At 39.3% G+C, this 13,798-nt stretch overlaps 1 protein-coding gene across 3 annotated transcripts; it reads left to right on the forward strand.

Annotated features, from left to right (window-relative positions):
* The first annotated feature begins 1,494 nt into the window (after nucleotides 1-1,494).
* mindy4 (MINDY lysine 48 deubiquitinase 4) lies at nucleotides 1,495-9,889 on the forward strand. 3 transcript variants are annotated; one of them, XM_034881908.1, is made up of 18 exons: nucleotides 1,495-2,038; nucleotides 2,379-2,498; nucleotides 2,569-2,792; nucleotides 2,881-3,058; nucleotides 3,163-3,416; nucleotides 3,511-3,569; nucleotides 3,771-3,880; nucleotides 3,956-4,072; nucleotides 4,176-4,267; nucleotides 4,472-4,573; nucleotides 4,791-4,854; nucleotides 5,357-5,422; nucleotides 5,509-5,576; nucleotides 5,694-5,757; nucleotides 6,027-6,188; nucleotides 7,570-7,750; nucleotides 9,309-9,387; nucleotides 9,587-9,889. In XM_034881908.1, the coding sequence occupies exons 1-18, from the start codon at nucleotides 1,979-1,981 to the stop codon at nucleotides 9,633-9,635; spliced, it is 2,049 nt and encodes a 682-aa protein (XP_034737799.1). In that variant the 5' UTR covers nucleotides 1,495-1,978; the 3' UTR covers nucleotides 9,636-9,889. The 3 variants fall into 3 exon arrangements, with proteins under 3 accessions (XP_034737799.1, XP_034737798.1, XP_034737800.1); XM_034881907.1 differs by having other exon boundaries at nucleotides 3,771-4,072; XM_034881909.1 differs by lacking the exons at nucleotides 9,309-9,387; nucleotides 9,587-9,889 and having other exon boundaries at nucleotides 3,771-4,072; nucleotides 7,574-7,750.
* Nucleotides 9,890-13,798: the final 3,909 nt, after the last annotated feature.

A 13,798-nucleotide genomic window follows, 5' to 3' on the forward strand; every position in this document is an offset into this window, starting at 1 on the left:
TGTCCATGTCTTGCAGAGGGGCATTGTATCAAAAATCTAGTTGTTAGAGCTCCATTATTTCAGTTTATATTGTAGTCATATAATGGATTTTCCTCAAAAAGTTGTATTTTAATAGTTGTATTTTTTAATCAAATGTTAATGTAGCAAGTAATTCCGCAATGGAGTACTGGCTGCTCTAAACTTAATTATTAATTAACGTGGAGGCTTACTGTGTTGAACAGAGGGTGCTGGGTGAGGGATCAATAGGGATCCAAATGTAACTTGTGGTGGTTGCATAGTCACCAGTTCAAAAAAGAAGGATTTTTCCTTCAAGCAAAAGATTTTTTACAGTATTTATTATTATTATTATATTAACACATTCTCAAAAAAGTAAACATGATTCTTTCTACTTGTCTATCTTGTTAGTAACCTTGTGAACAGTTAGATCCTGTTTGCGATTTTTTGGGAGATCCAGCCCCCACTGCACATAGTCGTAAACTAAGTGCTATTCCAAGTGTATCATGTTGAAACATTTATGGAGGCACTGAAGAAGTTGTTGATGTAAAGTGTGGGAAGAAGTAAGACTCCCAGAGAGCTGGATAACTATTCTGATAAGCCAACAAACCACAGGCCTACTGCTTTGACATCACACGTCTGTAAATTGATGGATCAAATGTGGGATAAAAGTTATAGAGTTGAATGTTTTTTTTTCTTTTTTGGTAGTGTCATTTAAACCAAGATTAACATGGAGAGAGCATAATCAGTGTAATAAGTGAAAAATGTTATGAGATGTCTTGCAGGAGTGGAATGAGTATCTGAAATTGCATCATTGAAATAAGTATCTCTAATATCTAAAGACTATACATCAAGGTGGTACATTGAGCAGCAGCAAAGTGTGTGTTTGTGGGGCTTGACGTAATACAAGCCCTGCAGGCTTTGAGAATGTTTTTAGGGGCAGTGAAAACATCTGTACTGCATTTTAAGTTCCTAGACATAGTTCAGCAGTACGCCATTTTGACAGCTTTAGAATAGGTTGAACAAAACAAAACAAACAAAGTCTGTAGTGATTCAGTGTCTTCCCAGATCATGCCACGTGCATCCTTGACTCAAACAGGTCAAAGGCTCCAAGGTCATATTCATTTGGGTTCCTGCTAGAGGCATTTTAGGTTATGAAAGAGTGGACAATCTAGCCAAACAAACTGTTAAAAAAAAAACATAGAGACATTCATCTATCAAAATCAGAAGGAAAGGGTATTTTGTGAAAGGAAATGAATCAAAGAGTGGCAGCACTTGGGATTGGACGATAACAGAAAGACATTTACATTCAGTTTGAAATCAAGAGAAAAGAGGAGACAATCATGACTAGGTTAGGAATATGACAAAGTAAACTAAACGGCAAACTTCACAATAGGCCCATATGGAACAACCATTTGTTTTTTGTGATCATGTAGAGCATGTGCTTGTTAGTTGCAGGAAATATCTATCAGATAGAAAGGAGGTGATGGAAGAATTGATTAGGGCTAACATGAGCAGGTGTAAAGAACATACTGGAGTGTGATGGAGGTGGACAAGGCAGCAGATCTTTGGTCAGCTTCCTAATGAGAACAGGACGGATGAGGAAAATCTGACATACCGGGCAATGTAGGAGTTAGCTAACTCCAGAAGGTGGCAGTAGAGCAACATTAAGGATGTAAGCTGCCTGTAAAACCCAAAGAAGAAGAGGTATTGCGCAGGATCGCCATGGCAACGTACATTGCCGAACAACAACTCTGAAAGGGTTTCACCTCATTACATCCATGAGTTTCACCTATCTCTTGCTGATCTCTAGCACAAATGGACCTAGCTATGCATTCATGATATGGACGGTCTCCGAAAGGTTGCACATGCCTCAGCCTAGTTATGGTTCACTAGACGGCTAGCTAAATGCTAGTCAGAACGGCTAAGGTTACTTGTTGATTCTCTAGCTAAGGCTATCACATTCGGACACGTTCCCATCACTATGGCCGCTTCAGTTGAAGAGGTATCTTTATCCGTTGTACGGGAATATCTAAGTCGAAAGGTAAGTTAGCTAACGCTAGGTGGTGAACGAGCTCAGTGCTGGGTGGCAAACTTCTACCAGTGCTAGCTAGCGTTATACCCCCTGTCTAGCTATGGTAACGTTAGTTTAGCTAGCTATGTGTTTCACTTAAACCAGTAATTCGTCAGATTCTGTGTCACAAATGTCCGACATTCAACTCCGAAATCAGTTTCTGCTGTCACAACCGACTCAGTGCGTGACCCTGTTTAGGACGGATGATGGCGTCATAGCTGCTGCTACCATTACTAGTGTTGACTCTCAAAACGTGACTGTTAAACACTTGCAGTGTAAACAATGTTAAATAAACACTGTTGATGCACAGGGACTCAGGAGGACGATTGCCTGTATGGACGAGGAGCATCCACGCACAGAGGCCAGTGTCAACAACAGATCCCACTTAAGGCAGATTCTCAACATGGAGGGTCTCTATAGAAAGAACAAAGTAAGTATTGCAGTTGGAGGTTGGCTGCTTTGAATCTGAGAGTCTATTTCTGACTTCTCTGTCATTGCAGGCTCTGAACTCCCCCCTGAAAACTTTACTGGAGATTATTGTAAAGCATCGCATTGAGGGCCTCAAGAATGACAAGATCACCTGCAGTAAAAGTGATCCGCTGCCGTCTGCTCGAACTATGACCTGGATTGCTAATTCTTCTGCAGTATCACCAACAGTGACGAATGACACACAGACAGAGGATTGCACAAGATCTTTTGTTATTAGCAAACATGTCAAATTGAGGTATTTCACAAGTTTCATTCCTGATTTGTTATGTTTGACTTTTTAATAAAATTGGTTTGAACATATATGGAATTTATCTCTCTCACAGGTCTGATATAGGAGAATTCTGCCCTTCTCAACCACCGATGGCTTCCCTCCAGGACAATGATAGCTACATCAGAAGAGAACCGGAAAAAAAGGCTCCCACCACTGAGAGCACCCAAAGGAGCAGAACTAATCGAATTAGACGTGGCATGATGGCTGGTCCAATAGCAAGCACATCTCAGGTACTGGACTCTTGATGCAGTTCTTAAAGTTCCACTGATCCCACGTTCATCTTATTACACATGCTTATCATACTCTCTTTTATCACTGATGTTTTTCCTTTAAGGAATCAAACAAAAAAAGGCAGAATCAAAGGCTAGAAGTGTCCCAGCCACAGCTCATAAAAAAGGAAGAAAACAGGCATGTTGGGGATGCACTTTTAGTGGCTGGCGTACATCAAAAAAGCTCTGCAAGCGGCCTATGTGAAATCACCTCAGCTGACTGCGTAGGAGTGCAACGGGAGTTGTGCATTGCACAAGAGAGAGTGCAGAGGGAAAACAGCTTTGGAAAAGTGCAACAAGACCTACTGAAGACTAAAAAGTAAAGTAGATTTGAGATCCTGTTTTGAACTGTTGAAATTATTTTACTACCAAGTTTTGTTCATTTGTTTATGTACATTATGTCTGTTTCTTAGAGTTAAGTCTTTGCCCAAGCCAAATGTGGCTCTCTTGGATGTGTCTGAGATGGTTTTGGGTAGGTACTGTGTACTTCGGGGTTGTGGGCTACAGATAAAAAGTCTGGCACTCTGGCGCTTATTTTCATAAATCTTGTTAAGATGTTCTGTCCCTGTTAAATAAACTAAACTATCAAAGAGATAGCATCCATTGTCTTTGCCTTTTTGTGTTTTGTTGCCTTGTATTAGTCACATCTGATGGTGTGTAAATCAATTTCCAGATGACATTGATGATGACGACGATCTGCGAGAACTCTCCAAAGTGTCCTTTCCAAGAACTGTCGCAGAGCACAGCTGTGCAGGCCGCCCGATGAACCAGCACACTGCCATGGTTGGTGATTTAGACCAGTACTTCTTTAAAAATGCATTTGCCTTTGTTTTAGTTTTCTGTTTTTGTTTTCAACAGGAATTGAAAGCGGTTCTTCTTGGTTCCAGCCTAAATGGTTTCAGTGTTGAATGGAGGAATCAGGGTTTCACATTCTTAGATACACATGACCTGAGATACGGAATCGTACAGAAGAAGGTTGTCTTAACTGTGCCATCTTGCTAAATTCAATAATCCATCAAACTGATTTACATATGGTTTTAGGATTTGTGGCATCATGCACTGTATTTTTATTTTCTAGGGTGGACCTTGTGGAGTTCTGGCATCCATCCAAGCCTTTGTCCTAAAGAAACTGCTTTTTGAAAACTTTGAAAGTAGTAATGCAGGCCTTCAGTATGTTATCCTTCAACTAAGAGCTTTGATTCATAATGTTAACCTCTGTGCCCCATTGTTATCCCTTGGATGCTTTTCACAGCCAATAATTCACATCAAGGCATGTTTTGTAGCCACTGTTAAGCATTGATCTCTGCATTTGGTATTAACTGTATTATTAACCCACACAACCTGCTTTTTACTCAAATTCCACTTTGTGTTAAGGATGTTAAGACCTTCTAACACTACCAGGAGAAAGTGTCTTGTTTTAGCAGCTGCTGAAATACTGTGGAGGGCTGGCGAGGGAAAACAAGCCACAATTGCAATGTACGTTCATACTCTTATCCACTTAATACTCTACATTGAGACCTTTTTACTCATTATGTATTTAACTAGGTTGAATGCATGTGAATACCTGGCTTAGATGTTAAGAGTTGGGATGACCCATTGATCTCAAAAATTGCTATAAATCTTTTGTTTCAGGTGCAGCATTGATTTAGACAATCTTTGCGCTTTTTGTCTTAACTCTATTTTTTTTAAACAGAAATTCAAGACAAAATCAGTTTACCCCAACTGGACACTACAAATCTGAAGGAGTGCTTGAAAAGGTATGGAGATAGCACACTCTTAAGTTGAACGAATGAAATTCAAATGGAATTGGTCAGTTACTCAGATATCCTACACCTTTGAGGTGGATGGATTAGCTCGTCAAAAGAGAAGTGCTCACTAACACAGATTTAGACAGATTTGTGAACAATATTTGAGAGAAATAAGCCTTTTGTGTAAATAGATACGTCTTAGATCTTTGAGTTCAGCTCATGGAAAATGGGGGCAAAAACAAAAGTGTTGGGTTTATAATTTTGTTAAGTATACTGTACATCAAATAAAAAATCCTCAACACTGTTTTAAGGATTTTTGTGGGATATCTAAAATGTTGTTGGAGGAGACTCACAGCCATTGGATGTGCAAAAACTCAATCCCACATTTGTTGCTTTAATTTGGAATGAGTGTAATAAAGAAAGTGTAGCTGTGTCAATACTATCAATTTACAAAATGACCTTTGTTACAAAAAATCTGCAGTGGACGTTTTATAACCACCTTTTGTTTTAGATAACATGTTTTACTGTGGATAACATCAAGGACCTGCAGTTACTTCTGGAGCGGCATCTTGATCAGGCAGGAAACTCAATATTAACGTTTAATTCCGCCTTTTAAATGTAGGTAAGATACCAACCTTTTTGCTTTGATTTCTTTTTCCACAGTTTGAGACCGGGGTGTTAGGATGCATACTGTTCACCATATCTGCTGTTCTCTCTCGATCCATTGACAAGTATGTTGTGCTTTTTTTTAAGATCTAAGACTGAACGAGATGTGAGTTATTAAAATCCCTATTGGCTAGATAACGAAACATCACCCTTGTTTTTGTTTCTTGTTATTCTTTTTTCAGAGTAAGAGACGATATGGACGTGCCCACCACCACACTCATTGGAGCCCATGGCTACTGCACTCAGGTTTGACATGCTAAATTGGTTCAGAGCACTTTGTTCGTGATTCATAATCACACATTTTAATGACTAATAAAAAGGTACAGGTATCGGTCTTGATGACATTGGTTTTGGGACCCACATTTCTCTAAGTGCATGCCGGACTTAGATGTTGTGCAACAAAGGGATCTCAGTGTCACAAAACCAGACAGTAAGCAATACTACTTACTGTTACTGCTGTATACACAAAATATATTCTGGTTAGTAAGATTGCTTTTTTGTATGGTGTTCACCAGGAGCTGGTCAACCTGTTGCTCTGCGGCAGAGCAGTTTCTAATGTCTTTGACAATGACATGGAGCTGGACTCTGGCAATAGCAACATGACTCTACTCAAGGGAGTCAAAGGCCACTGTGACGTTGGCCTGCTGTCCTTGTTTGAACACTATGACATCTGCAAGGTGAGTAAAATTGAAGGCGGGGTCTCTGGACGAGATGCTTGTCCGATTCATGGGAAAACCCAAGACCTTATGGGGCATTTGTTTTTGTTTTTTTCTGACGGCACAGATTTGCCTATAATGGCAGCAAAGAATGTTCTTGAGACTATTTTTATATTTATATTTCTACTCTGATATTTATATACTCTTTCAACTGTAACACAGAACTTCACTTTGGGGATCAAGAAAGTATTTCTGATTCAGATTCTGATTCTGATTTGCTACTTAACAAAACATACACTGCCTGAAAAGTACTTCAAATACACGAAAAAAAGGAACATGGTAAGTAACAGGCTCTAGATATCAAGCTGTAGCATTGTAATAAATTAAATTTGCCAGGTGAAGGAAAAAAAACTCAAAGAAAACGAATATTGGGCGGCAGAAGAAGAGAGGAAGTAGAGCTATTGACCTTATACAAACATTCATGATAGACAAACAAGAAATGTAAAATATTTTTCACATTTTCAAGTTTTTTTTTACACATCATAAGCATACAGAGTATAAAACAATACATGTACAAAACATATTGTTAAACATCAAAATCCTGTTACTTTCCCTAATTTGGGACTGCTCAAAATTGTGTGCAATGCATTTTTATGCCTCCAAGCATAAAAGCAGCGGTGGGCGGAGGCATTATGTCTTCTACTATGTCTCCGTCTACCTGTTGTGCGTACAGCCAAGGTCAAAGGTCAGTTAACTGTGACATCATAATGTTCTGCTAAAACACTTTTCTAGTGTGAAGCATCCAAGTTTCCAAAAAATACAATCAATACCTTGTAATAAATTCTTGCAAATTCTTCACTGCATACTGGGGCGCACAATATGAGGAAAAGATGCGTTAACGTTGTTGAATATCACAATAACGATATTACTTGCGATAAATAGATATTGAAGTGTGATCAGTTCTGCATTTATGCTGCTTTCAGTATTCTGCCAAAATAAAATAATTGCTTGTTGAATTTTAAAAAAATGATGGAACTCGTTTCCAACATTCTTCAACATTGATTTGCATATTAAAGGCGTCACTAAAAAAAGAATGACAGTTACATTTTACAGTGCAGCTTTCTACTGGTATTTTCATTGTGTCTTTAGCGATATGTTGCAGCCTTTCAAGATGTGTTTATTGTGCTAGTTGATATTGCAAAGACAATAAAAACAGGCCTACTACATATATTATGAGTCTGGACAGATATGGATGTAAATTTCAACTTGACTGTTTGACAGAAGCATACAACCATAAGGCGGTAATGCTAGTTTAACACTTTGATATGTTAATAATAAAACTGATGATGGCTTAATTCCATTTGCCTGCTTCTGTATTGTGTTATACTTTTTTCTATCTAAGGTAGGGGCTTACTTGAAGACTCCATGTTACCCCATTTGGGTGGTCTGCAGTGAAAGCCACTTCAGCGTGTTGTTTGGCCTGCAGAGAGAGCTATTGACTAATCAGGACAAAGGCCTGGAGTTTGACCTCTACTATTATGATGGACTGGCCAATCAACAGGAAGAGATCCGCCTCACTGTCTGTATGTAACATCACTTGTTGTCCATGCACATGTTCTTTTCTTTTTTGGTTAGGTTTGTTATTATCCCCTCATCCCAGTGACTGTGACAGACCACTGTGCATTAGGGTATAATTCAGTTATTATGAAGTCATGTTTTTTTCCTGGCAATCTCAATGATTAGGGTCCTTCTTGTGTTAAAGGTCCAATATGTAATATATATATATACTGTTATAAATCCGAAAAATGACCCCAATGCATCATCAGATATTAAGGAAACATGCTAAGTTGTGATGACAACAATGCTAATGCCAGTATTTTCTCCTTTTGAAATGTACATTCCGTGACGTAATTTCTGTTCTGTTTTGGCCTGTGTGTTGTTATTAACGGCCCAGTTTGACAGCCAGGCCGGGTTGCTGGATTTACCTGTAAAACGTAAACCCAACGTGCTACAGCTGTAACGTTAGTATAGCCATTAAAAGCCGCAAACAAACAAACAGGATCAACGGAGATAGATTGTACCCAACCTAAAAAACCTAGCATGTTGTGTGACTAGAGACGTAATTAAAACTGCAACCAAAAAAAACCTTTAGGGAACGTTCCCACAACCAAAAACGAGCGTTCCCAGAACGTTCTGGGAACCAGAAATTGTTAGCTGGGAACAAACCCCGGGTAAATATTGGAAATGTATTTGCAAGATGGAGACAGCTTAGAGCACGAAAAGGATGCAGATTTGGCCAATTTCCTCCTGAACAGGTAATCATTAGCTTCAGACTAATTTATCACGGCTACAAGGGACGGGCATTTTATGTCTTTCAACATTTCTGTACTCACATTGAATTAAATAACTACAGTACTCAAATTAATTACTCGCAAAAACAAACTGAGACACAGAAGAGAGGGCCGTGAGTTTGCAGTTTGTTTAGGGATTGTTGCCGTAATTCTAAGGCTCGATGGTGTTTTAAGCCCCCAACGTCTCCTGCCTGGAAGGACTTAAAACACAGATAAACAGTAAAGTGTGTTCAGTCGGGTGAAGAGGACGGCAAGGTGGTGTAATTTTTAGCGGTTCCTACCGTAATGCTAAGCCTAGAAGGTGTGTGTGTCCATCAGGTGGAGAGGACAACGAGGTTGTTGTGTTTTTAACGGTTCCTATCGTAATTCTAAGCCGACAAAGTGTCTGTCAGTTGGATACAGAGCTCCGCACGAGAACGGGCTTCTATGACGGTCAATATAGACAGCATCTAACGTCAGCTACTCCGCTGTACTGTGAAGTAATGTCTGGTTAGATGAGACTAGCGTCCAGCTACATTGTTGTGGATGCTCCTTCAGAGTGCTTTGGAAGAGGGTCTGGCAACGCGAAACTATGGCTGCAGCGGTCCCAGCCTGGCAACCTCTGTAAACTTTGAGTCTGGGGAGGAGGGGGCGGGGGAGACAACTCACTTCATTATTTTTAATTCGTACTGCCGTATTTAGTAACTATTTTAAACACTAGCTGTCAGTATTACAGATTGAACCTTCAATGCTTGAGTAGTGTTGGGTTACTTTGCCTTTGCAATTGCTAATTAAGCATTCATATTTTCAGCGGTTGGCAAATGGGCCCTGGACTGTCAACATGTCGACACTGATCTCATTCCACCACTGGAGCACTGTATCAGAACAAGGTGAGGCTATTATGGCATTTCAAACACAGACGTACGCCCAACCTGCACAGTAATGTCTGCAGATCCTGAAAAACAACCATAATAAGAGCTGGTGTTTAAATACCTTGCATACTCTAAATAGAACTTGAAGTTGTAAAGGATCTTGCTGTCTGTACCTGTGTCAGCTCTGAATGCCTTTTAACTGTTTGTCTTGTTTCAGGTGGAAAGATGCGTTTGTCAATTGGAATGATACAGAGCCTATTCTCTGACTGATCACAAGGTTTGATGTTGTTTTAGTTATGTATTAACATCCATTCTGCATCACCAATACAAATACTTTTGCATACATTCTTTGAAGGTTTATTTACCCATATATTTTAGCATTAGCAGTGTTTTATCTCTTCATAGTGAGACACAGTGTCCTGCCATTTGTTTACATTAAGGCCTGGATCTTTTAGATCACATAATGCCTGTGCAGCTGGAAGGGTTCGGGCCCAAATTGGGATCATAACGGCCACAAATTATCATGATGTTGCCTACAAATTGATATTTGAGAGAATGCAATTACTTAAAGTTTAGCAATAAGCATAAGGTAAATTTTTCATAAAGGTCCTATGACATTGGAGGCTTTTATGTAGTGGTCCCCTAATACCACATCTAAAGTCTTTTTCCCAAAATTCAGCCTTGGTGCAGAATTACAGCCACTAGAACCAGTCCCAAAATGAGACTTCCTTAGTATGTGTCATTTCCAAGTCTGTAGCTTTTGAGGCTTGGGGTATGGCCTTGACCAACTGCCACTTTGCTCATTTGAAAACCATGATGTCTCTCTCTCATGGGTGGGCCAAATTCTCGGGGCCGGCAAAGCAGAGAAAGGGGAGATAGTCGTGCCCCTTGTGACCTCATAAGGGGCAAGATTCCAGATCGGCCCATCTGAGCTTTCATTTTCTCAGAGGCAGAGCAGGATACCCAGGGCTTGGTTTACACCTATCACCATTTCTAGCCACAGGGGGACTATAGGCAGGTTTGGGGAATGCATTTTAATGTTCAAAAACTCATAAAGTGAAGCTTTCATGCCATGGGACCTTTAATGTAAACGTGTACTTTTGTTGATGGTGAAATGTAAGTTGCTGCAAGATGCCGTATTGACCTCAGTAGCCTTTACTCTTTTTACATAAGGACATAATAGATTGATATCCATATTTTACACTAAATTTAAGGATTTCCCTCTTATTAGAAAATAATGAATATGTGACATTAAAATCAAGAAAAACTTTGAACATTTACATAATTTAACATTAACATCATGTCTTCACTAATTTTTGTTAGTTACTTACTGTATCATCTTGTACTAGTTTGGTTTTCAAATGACCTGAAATCATATTGCCTTTTATTATGCACACAGTTTAAATTATGTCATCTGTTATGCTGTCATGTTTTTATTTTTACTGCCTCAATTGTAGTTCTGATGTGTTGTCAGATTACATTGAATAAATAGACCAATGTGTGTTTTTCAAAGAGAAAGAATATTATACTAAATTGCTTATAATTGCCTTGATGAATTTACACTTTTAACAGACCTCTCACGTAGAACAGAAAATAAAACTATTCAATACCTCAACTCACAGGGATAGTTGTTTTGTGTTCATTTTTATGTGCCTTTTGTCATCAAGCTGCTTTTAACTGCCAACAGAAAATACGCAAAACTGCCGTTGTGTGTAGCTTCAGCATAGGTATAATATATGTCCTCCGCCCCTCATTTAGTAATGCAGAAGTCTTAATACAGGGTTACAATGGATTCAGAAAGGATGGAAACAAATTTGGTGATGTGGTGGCCTTCTATATCCCGAGTCATATTCCTTAGGGGTTGGCTGGCCTGTTGTGGCCTAAAGCACGCAAAAGCAAGGAAGAGGAGAAGGGGAAATGAGCTAAAAAATAAATAAAAAAATCTGTAAAATTCAGCCCTGACCTAGCTGTCCTGACATGATCTGCTTCGGTTTGTCTTTGTCCCCTGGTCCAACCGGGGAAACCCATCCCGAAGCACTGTGGTTGTTTTTCCCCAAATATGTCATTGATATACTGTCTCCAGCGCTGTGTTCTCCTCCTTATCTGTGGATATCCCTGACCACCCTCTCCACCCCACACTGGTCCAACAGAGGAGCAGCTTCTCCAAGAGGCTCCAACAGCTTCAATGTCGCACAGACCGCTACAAGAAATCCTTCCCACCACAGGTAATATAACTTTCTAACACGTCATCACTGGGTGCTAGATAAGACTCTTAGACACCACAATGCTGTACTAAGTAAAACTTGCACAATTGGTCTACTTAAATTTTATTATACTATTTAAGCAGTTGCACAGTTTTGAATTCTCAACTTGTATATATTCAAATATTCTTGTGTTTTATCCTATTATTTCATGTATATAGTATGTATGTATAACGTATCCTAGTATTTCATTTATATTTATATTATGTGCTGTGTGACTGATTTTGCCGCTGCAACACTGCAATTTCCCATTTTATTAGGGAGCTATCTATCTATCTAGATAAAGTAGACCAAACCTCACCCCAAAAAGGCCTCACATCCTTGCATTATCAATACATATGCATGTATGAGTATCTGAGCACAGGTTGCAGATTGGAGATGTCAAAGGCTTCACGAGAAGGTTTCTCCAAGGAGTGAGGTCACTCCTGTGGATATAATTAAAATGGATTGGTTGATGGGTCTGGGTTTTCAGAAGCAAAGACAATAGAGGAACAAATGTTTTCCCAGTCCAGTGAATCTCCTTCGCTGTAGCGTTCCAGATTGCTAGACCAAACATGTAAGATAGGTAGGGTTTTATAAGAGACATCCTTGATAGGTGAATATATTCGGGAGACCAAACCTCTTTTACGGCTTCTATTGTACAGAATGGAATGTAAAGGGTGGGTAGTAAGAGGAGAACCCCATCGTACTCCATATGCTTTCAAAGATGATCGTAGGTGAAAGTACAGAAATAAAGATGTTCCAGGCAATTGGTAAGGCAGTCTTAGGTCATTAAAGTCACGAAGCCCGTTCTTGTTATATACGTCAGCTAAAACATTTATATACCCATAGAGCTCCAATCCAGGGATGAAAATGAGACCCCCCCCCCCAAATGAGTAGGGAATTGTTAAAGAGTTGTTAGTGGACTATTCAGGTGCCATTTACATGTACTCTTAGATTGCTCCACAGCAATAAGCCATATTGATGAGAGGAAACCCATTATGGGACCAAGTCCATCTTAGCTTGTTTCAAAGGGCAGCGGAGTAAATGAGATTCTCCGGTCTTTGTGGGGATGCTAGGTTCTGTTTTGTGTTTTATACAAATGACCAAAAATAATATTTAAAGTTAGGCACAGAAAGACGACCCTCTGTTTTATGTCACTGAAGTGTTGTCAACTTCAGACGTGGCCGTTTCCCTCCCAAAATACATTTAAAGACCAAAGAGTGGACCCCCTTCCAGTAATCAATTGGGGGTAGTATGGGCAACATTGAAGAAAAGAAATGTATGCGTGGTAAAATATCGGTCCCTAAGTGCATCTATTGTGACCGGCGCGTTGGACAAACATTCACTTCTTTGCGCTCTTAACTGTATCGTCATTATTTTTGATTTTGAGTTAAAAATAACTGTGACACGTCTGTCTTAATTTGCTCTCCAACATACCCTGAAACTGGGGGAAATTAAGTCTTCGACAAGGAGCTATAGAACGTAAAATCTGCGAAAACCGACGAATGTCAAACATCAAACTAACTTCACCGCGGTGGTGTACCGTAGCATCTTGCAGATCAGGATGCGGGATCCGGTATCCGGTGTTGCGCTCTGGACTGATACGATGAGCCCGCATCACCGCCATCTTCCCATCGTTCAGGACAGGGGACTTTGTTTCATCAAGATTGATAAACTCTGGCTTTGAAAGAGAGTAGCTTAAGTTCTAAAATATTGATTGAACTTTCTTTGGCCATAGAAACAACATATTGGAAATCTCAATTTAAGTTCCCCTTTAAGTTGTTTGTATTTGTATATGTTCAAGACCCCAGGAAGACTAGAGTCACAACCCATGTGCTTCTAATAGGATCCTTAAATAAACAATAAACAGAGCGTACTCTGGCTATTTACTTAATAAATGTGAGTTTTTCTGCAAACATTGTCATTTTCAGTCTGCCTAAACTAAAATGGTATCTATTGGCAAGTAAAATAAATCCTAATAAATACATAAATAAATAAAAAATAAATAAATGCTACTTGCAGAAAACAATGTATTCTTACTATACTGACATTACAGATTACTTGATGCATGAGGATGGTGTTAACATTGATAGCTTGTGTAATGTCTTTTTTTAGTAAATCTGTTTTTAAAAGATGTTGAACTATCTTTCAAATGTAAATGAGTCATCATAATATTATCTGTTAAT

Source organism: Etheostoma cragini, chromosome 9 (assembly GCF_013103735.1).
Source record: "Etheostoma cragini isolate CJK2018 chromosome 9, CSU_Ecrag_1.0, whole genome shotgun sequence".
NCBI lineage: Eukaryota > Metazoa > Chordata > Actinopteri > Perciformes > Percidae > Etheostoma > Etheostoma cragini.

Coding starts and splice junctions, on each gene's coding strand:
- mindy4 (XM_034881907.1), top strand. CDS start 1,979: ATGGCCGCTTCAGTTGAAGAGGTATCTTTATCCGTTGTACGGGAATAT. Junction 3,417..3,510: donor GACCTACTGAAGACTAAAAA/GTAAAGTAGATT, acceptor TCTGTTTCTTAG/AGTTAAGTCTTTGCCCAAGC. Junction 7,751..9,308: donor AGAGATCCGCCTCACTGTCT/GTATGTAACATC, acceptor TCATATTTTCAG/CGGTTGGCAAATGGGCCCTG.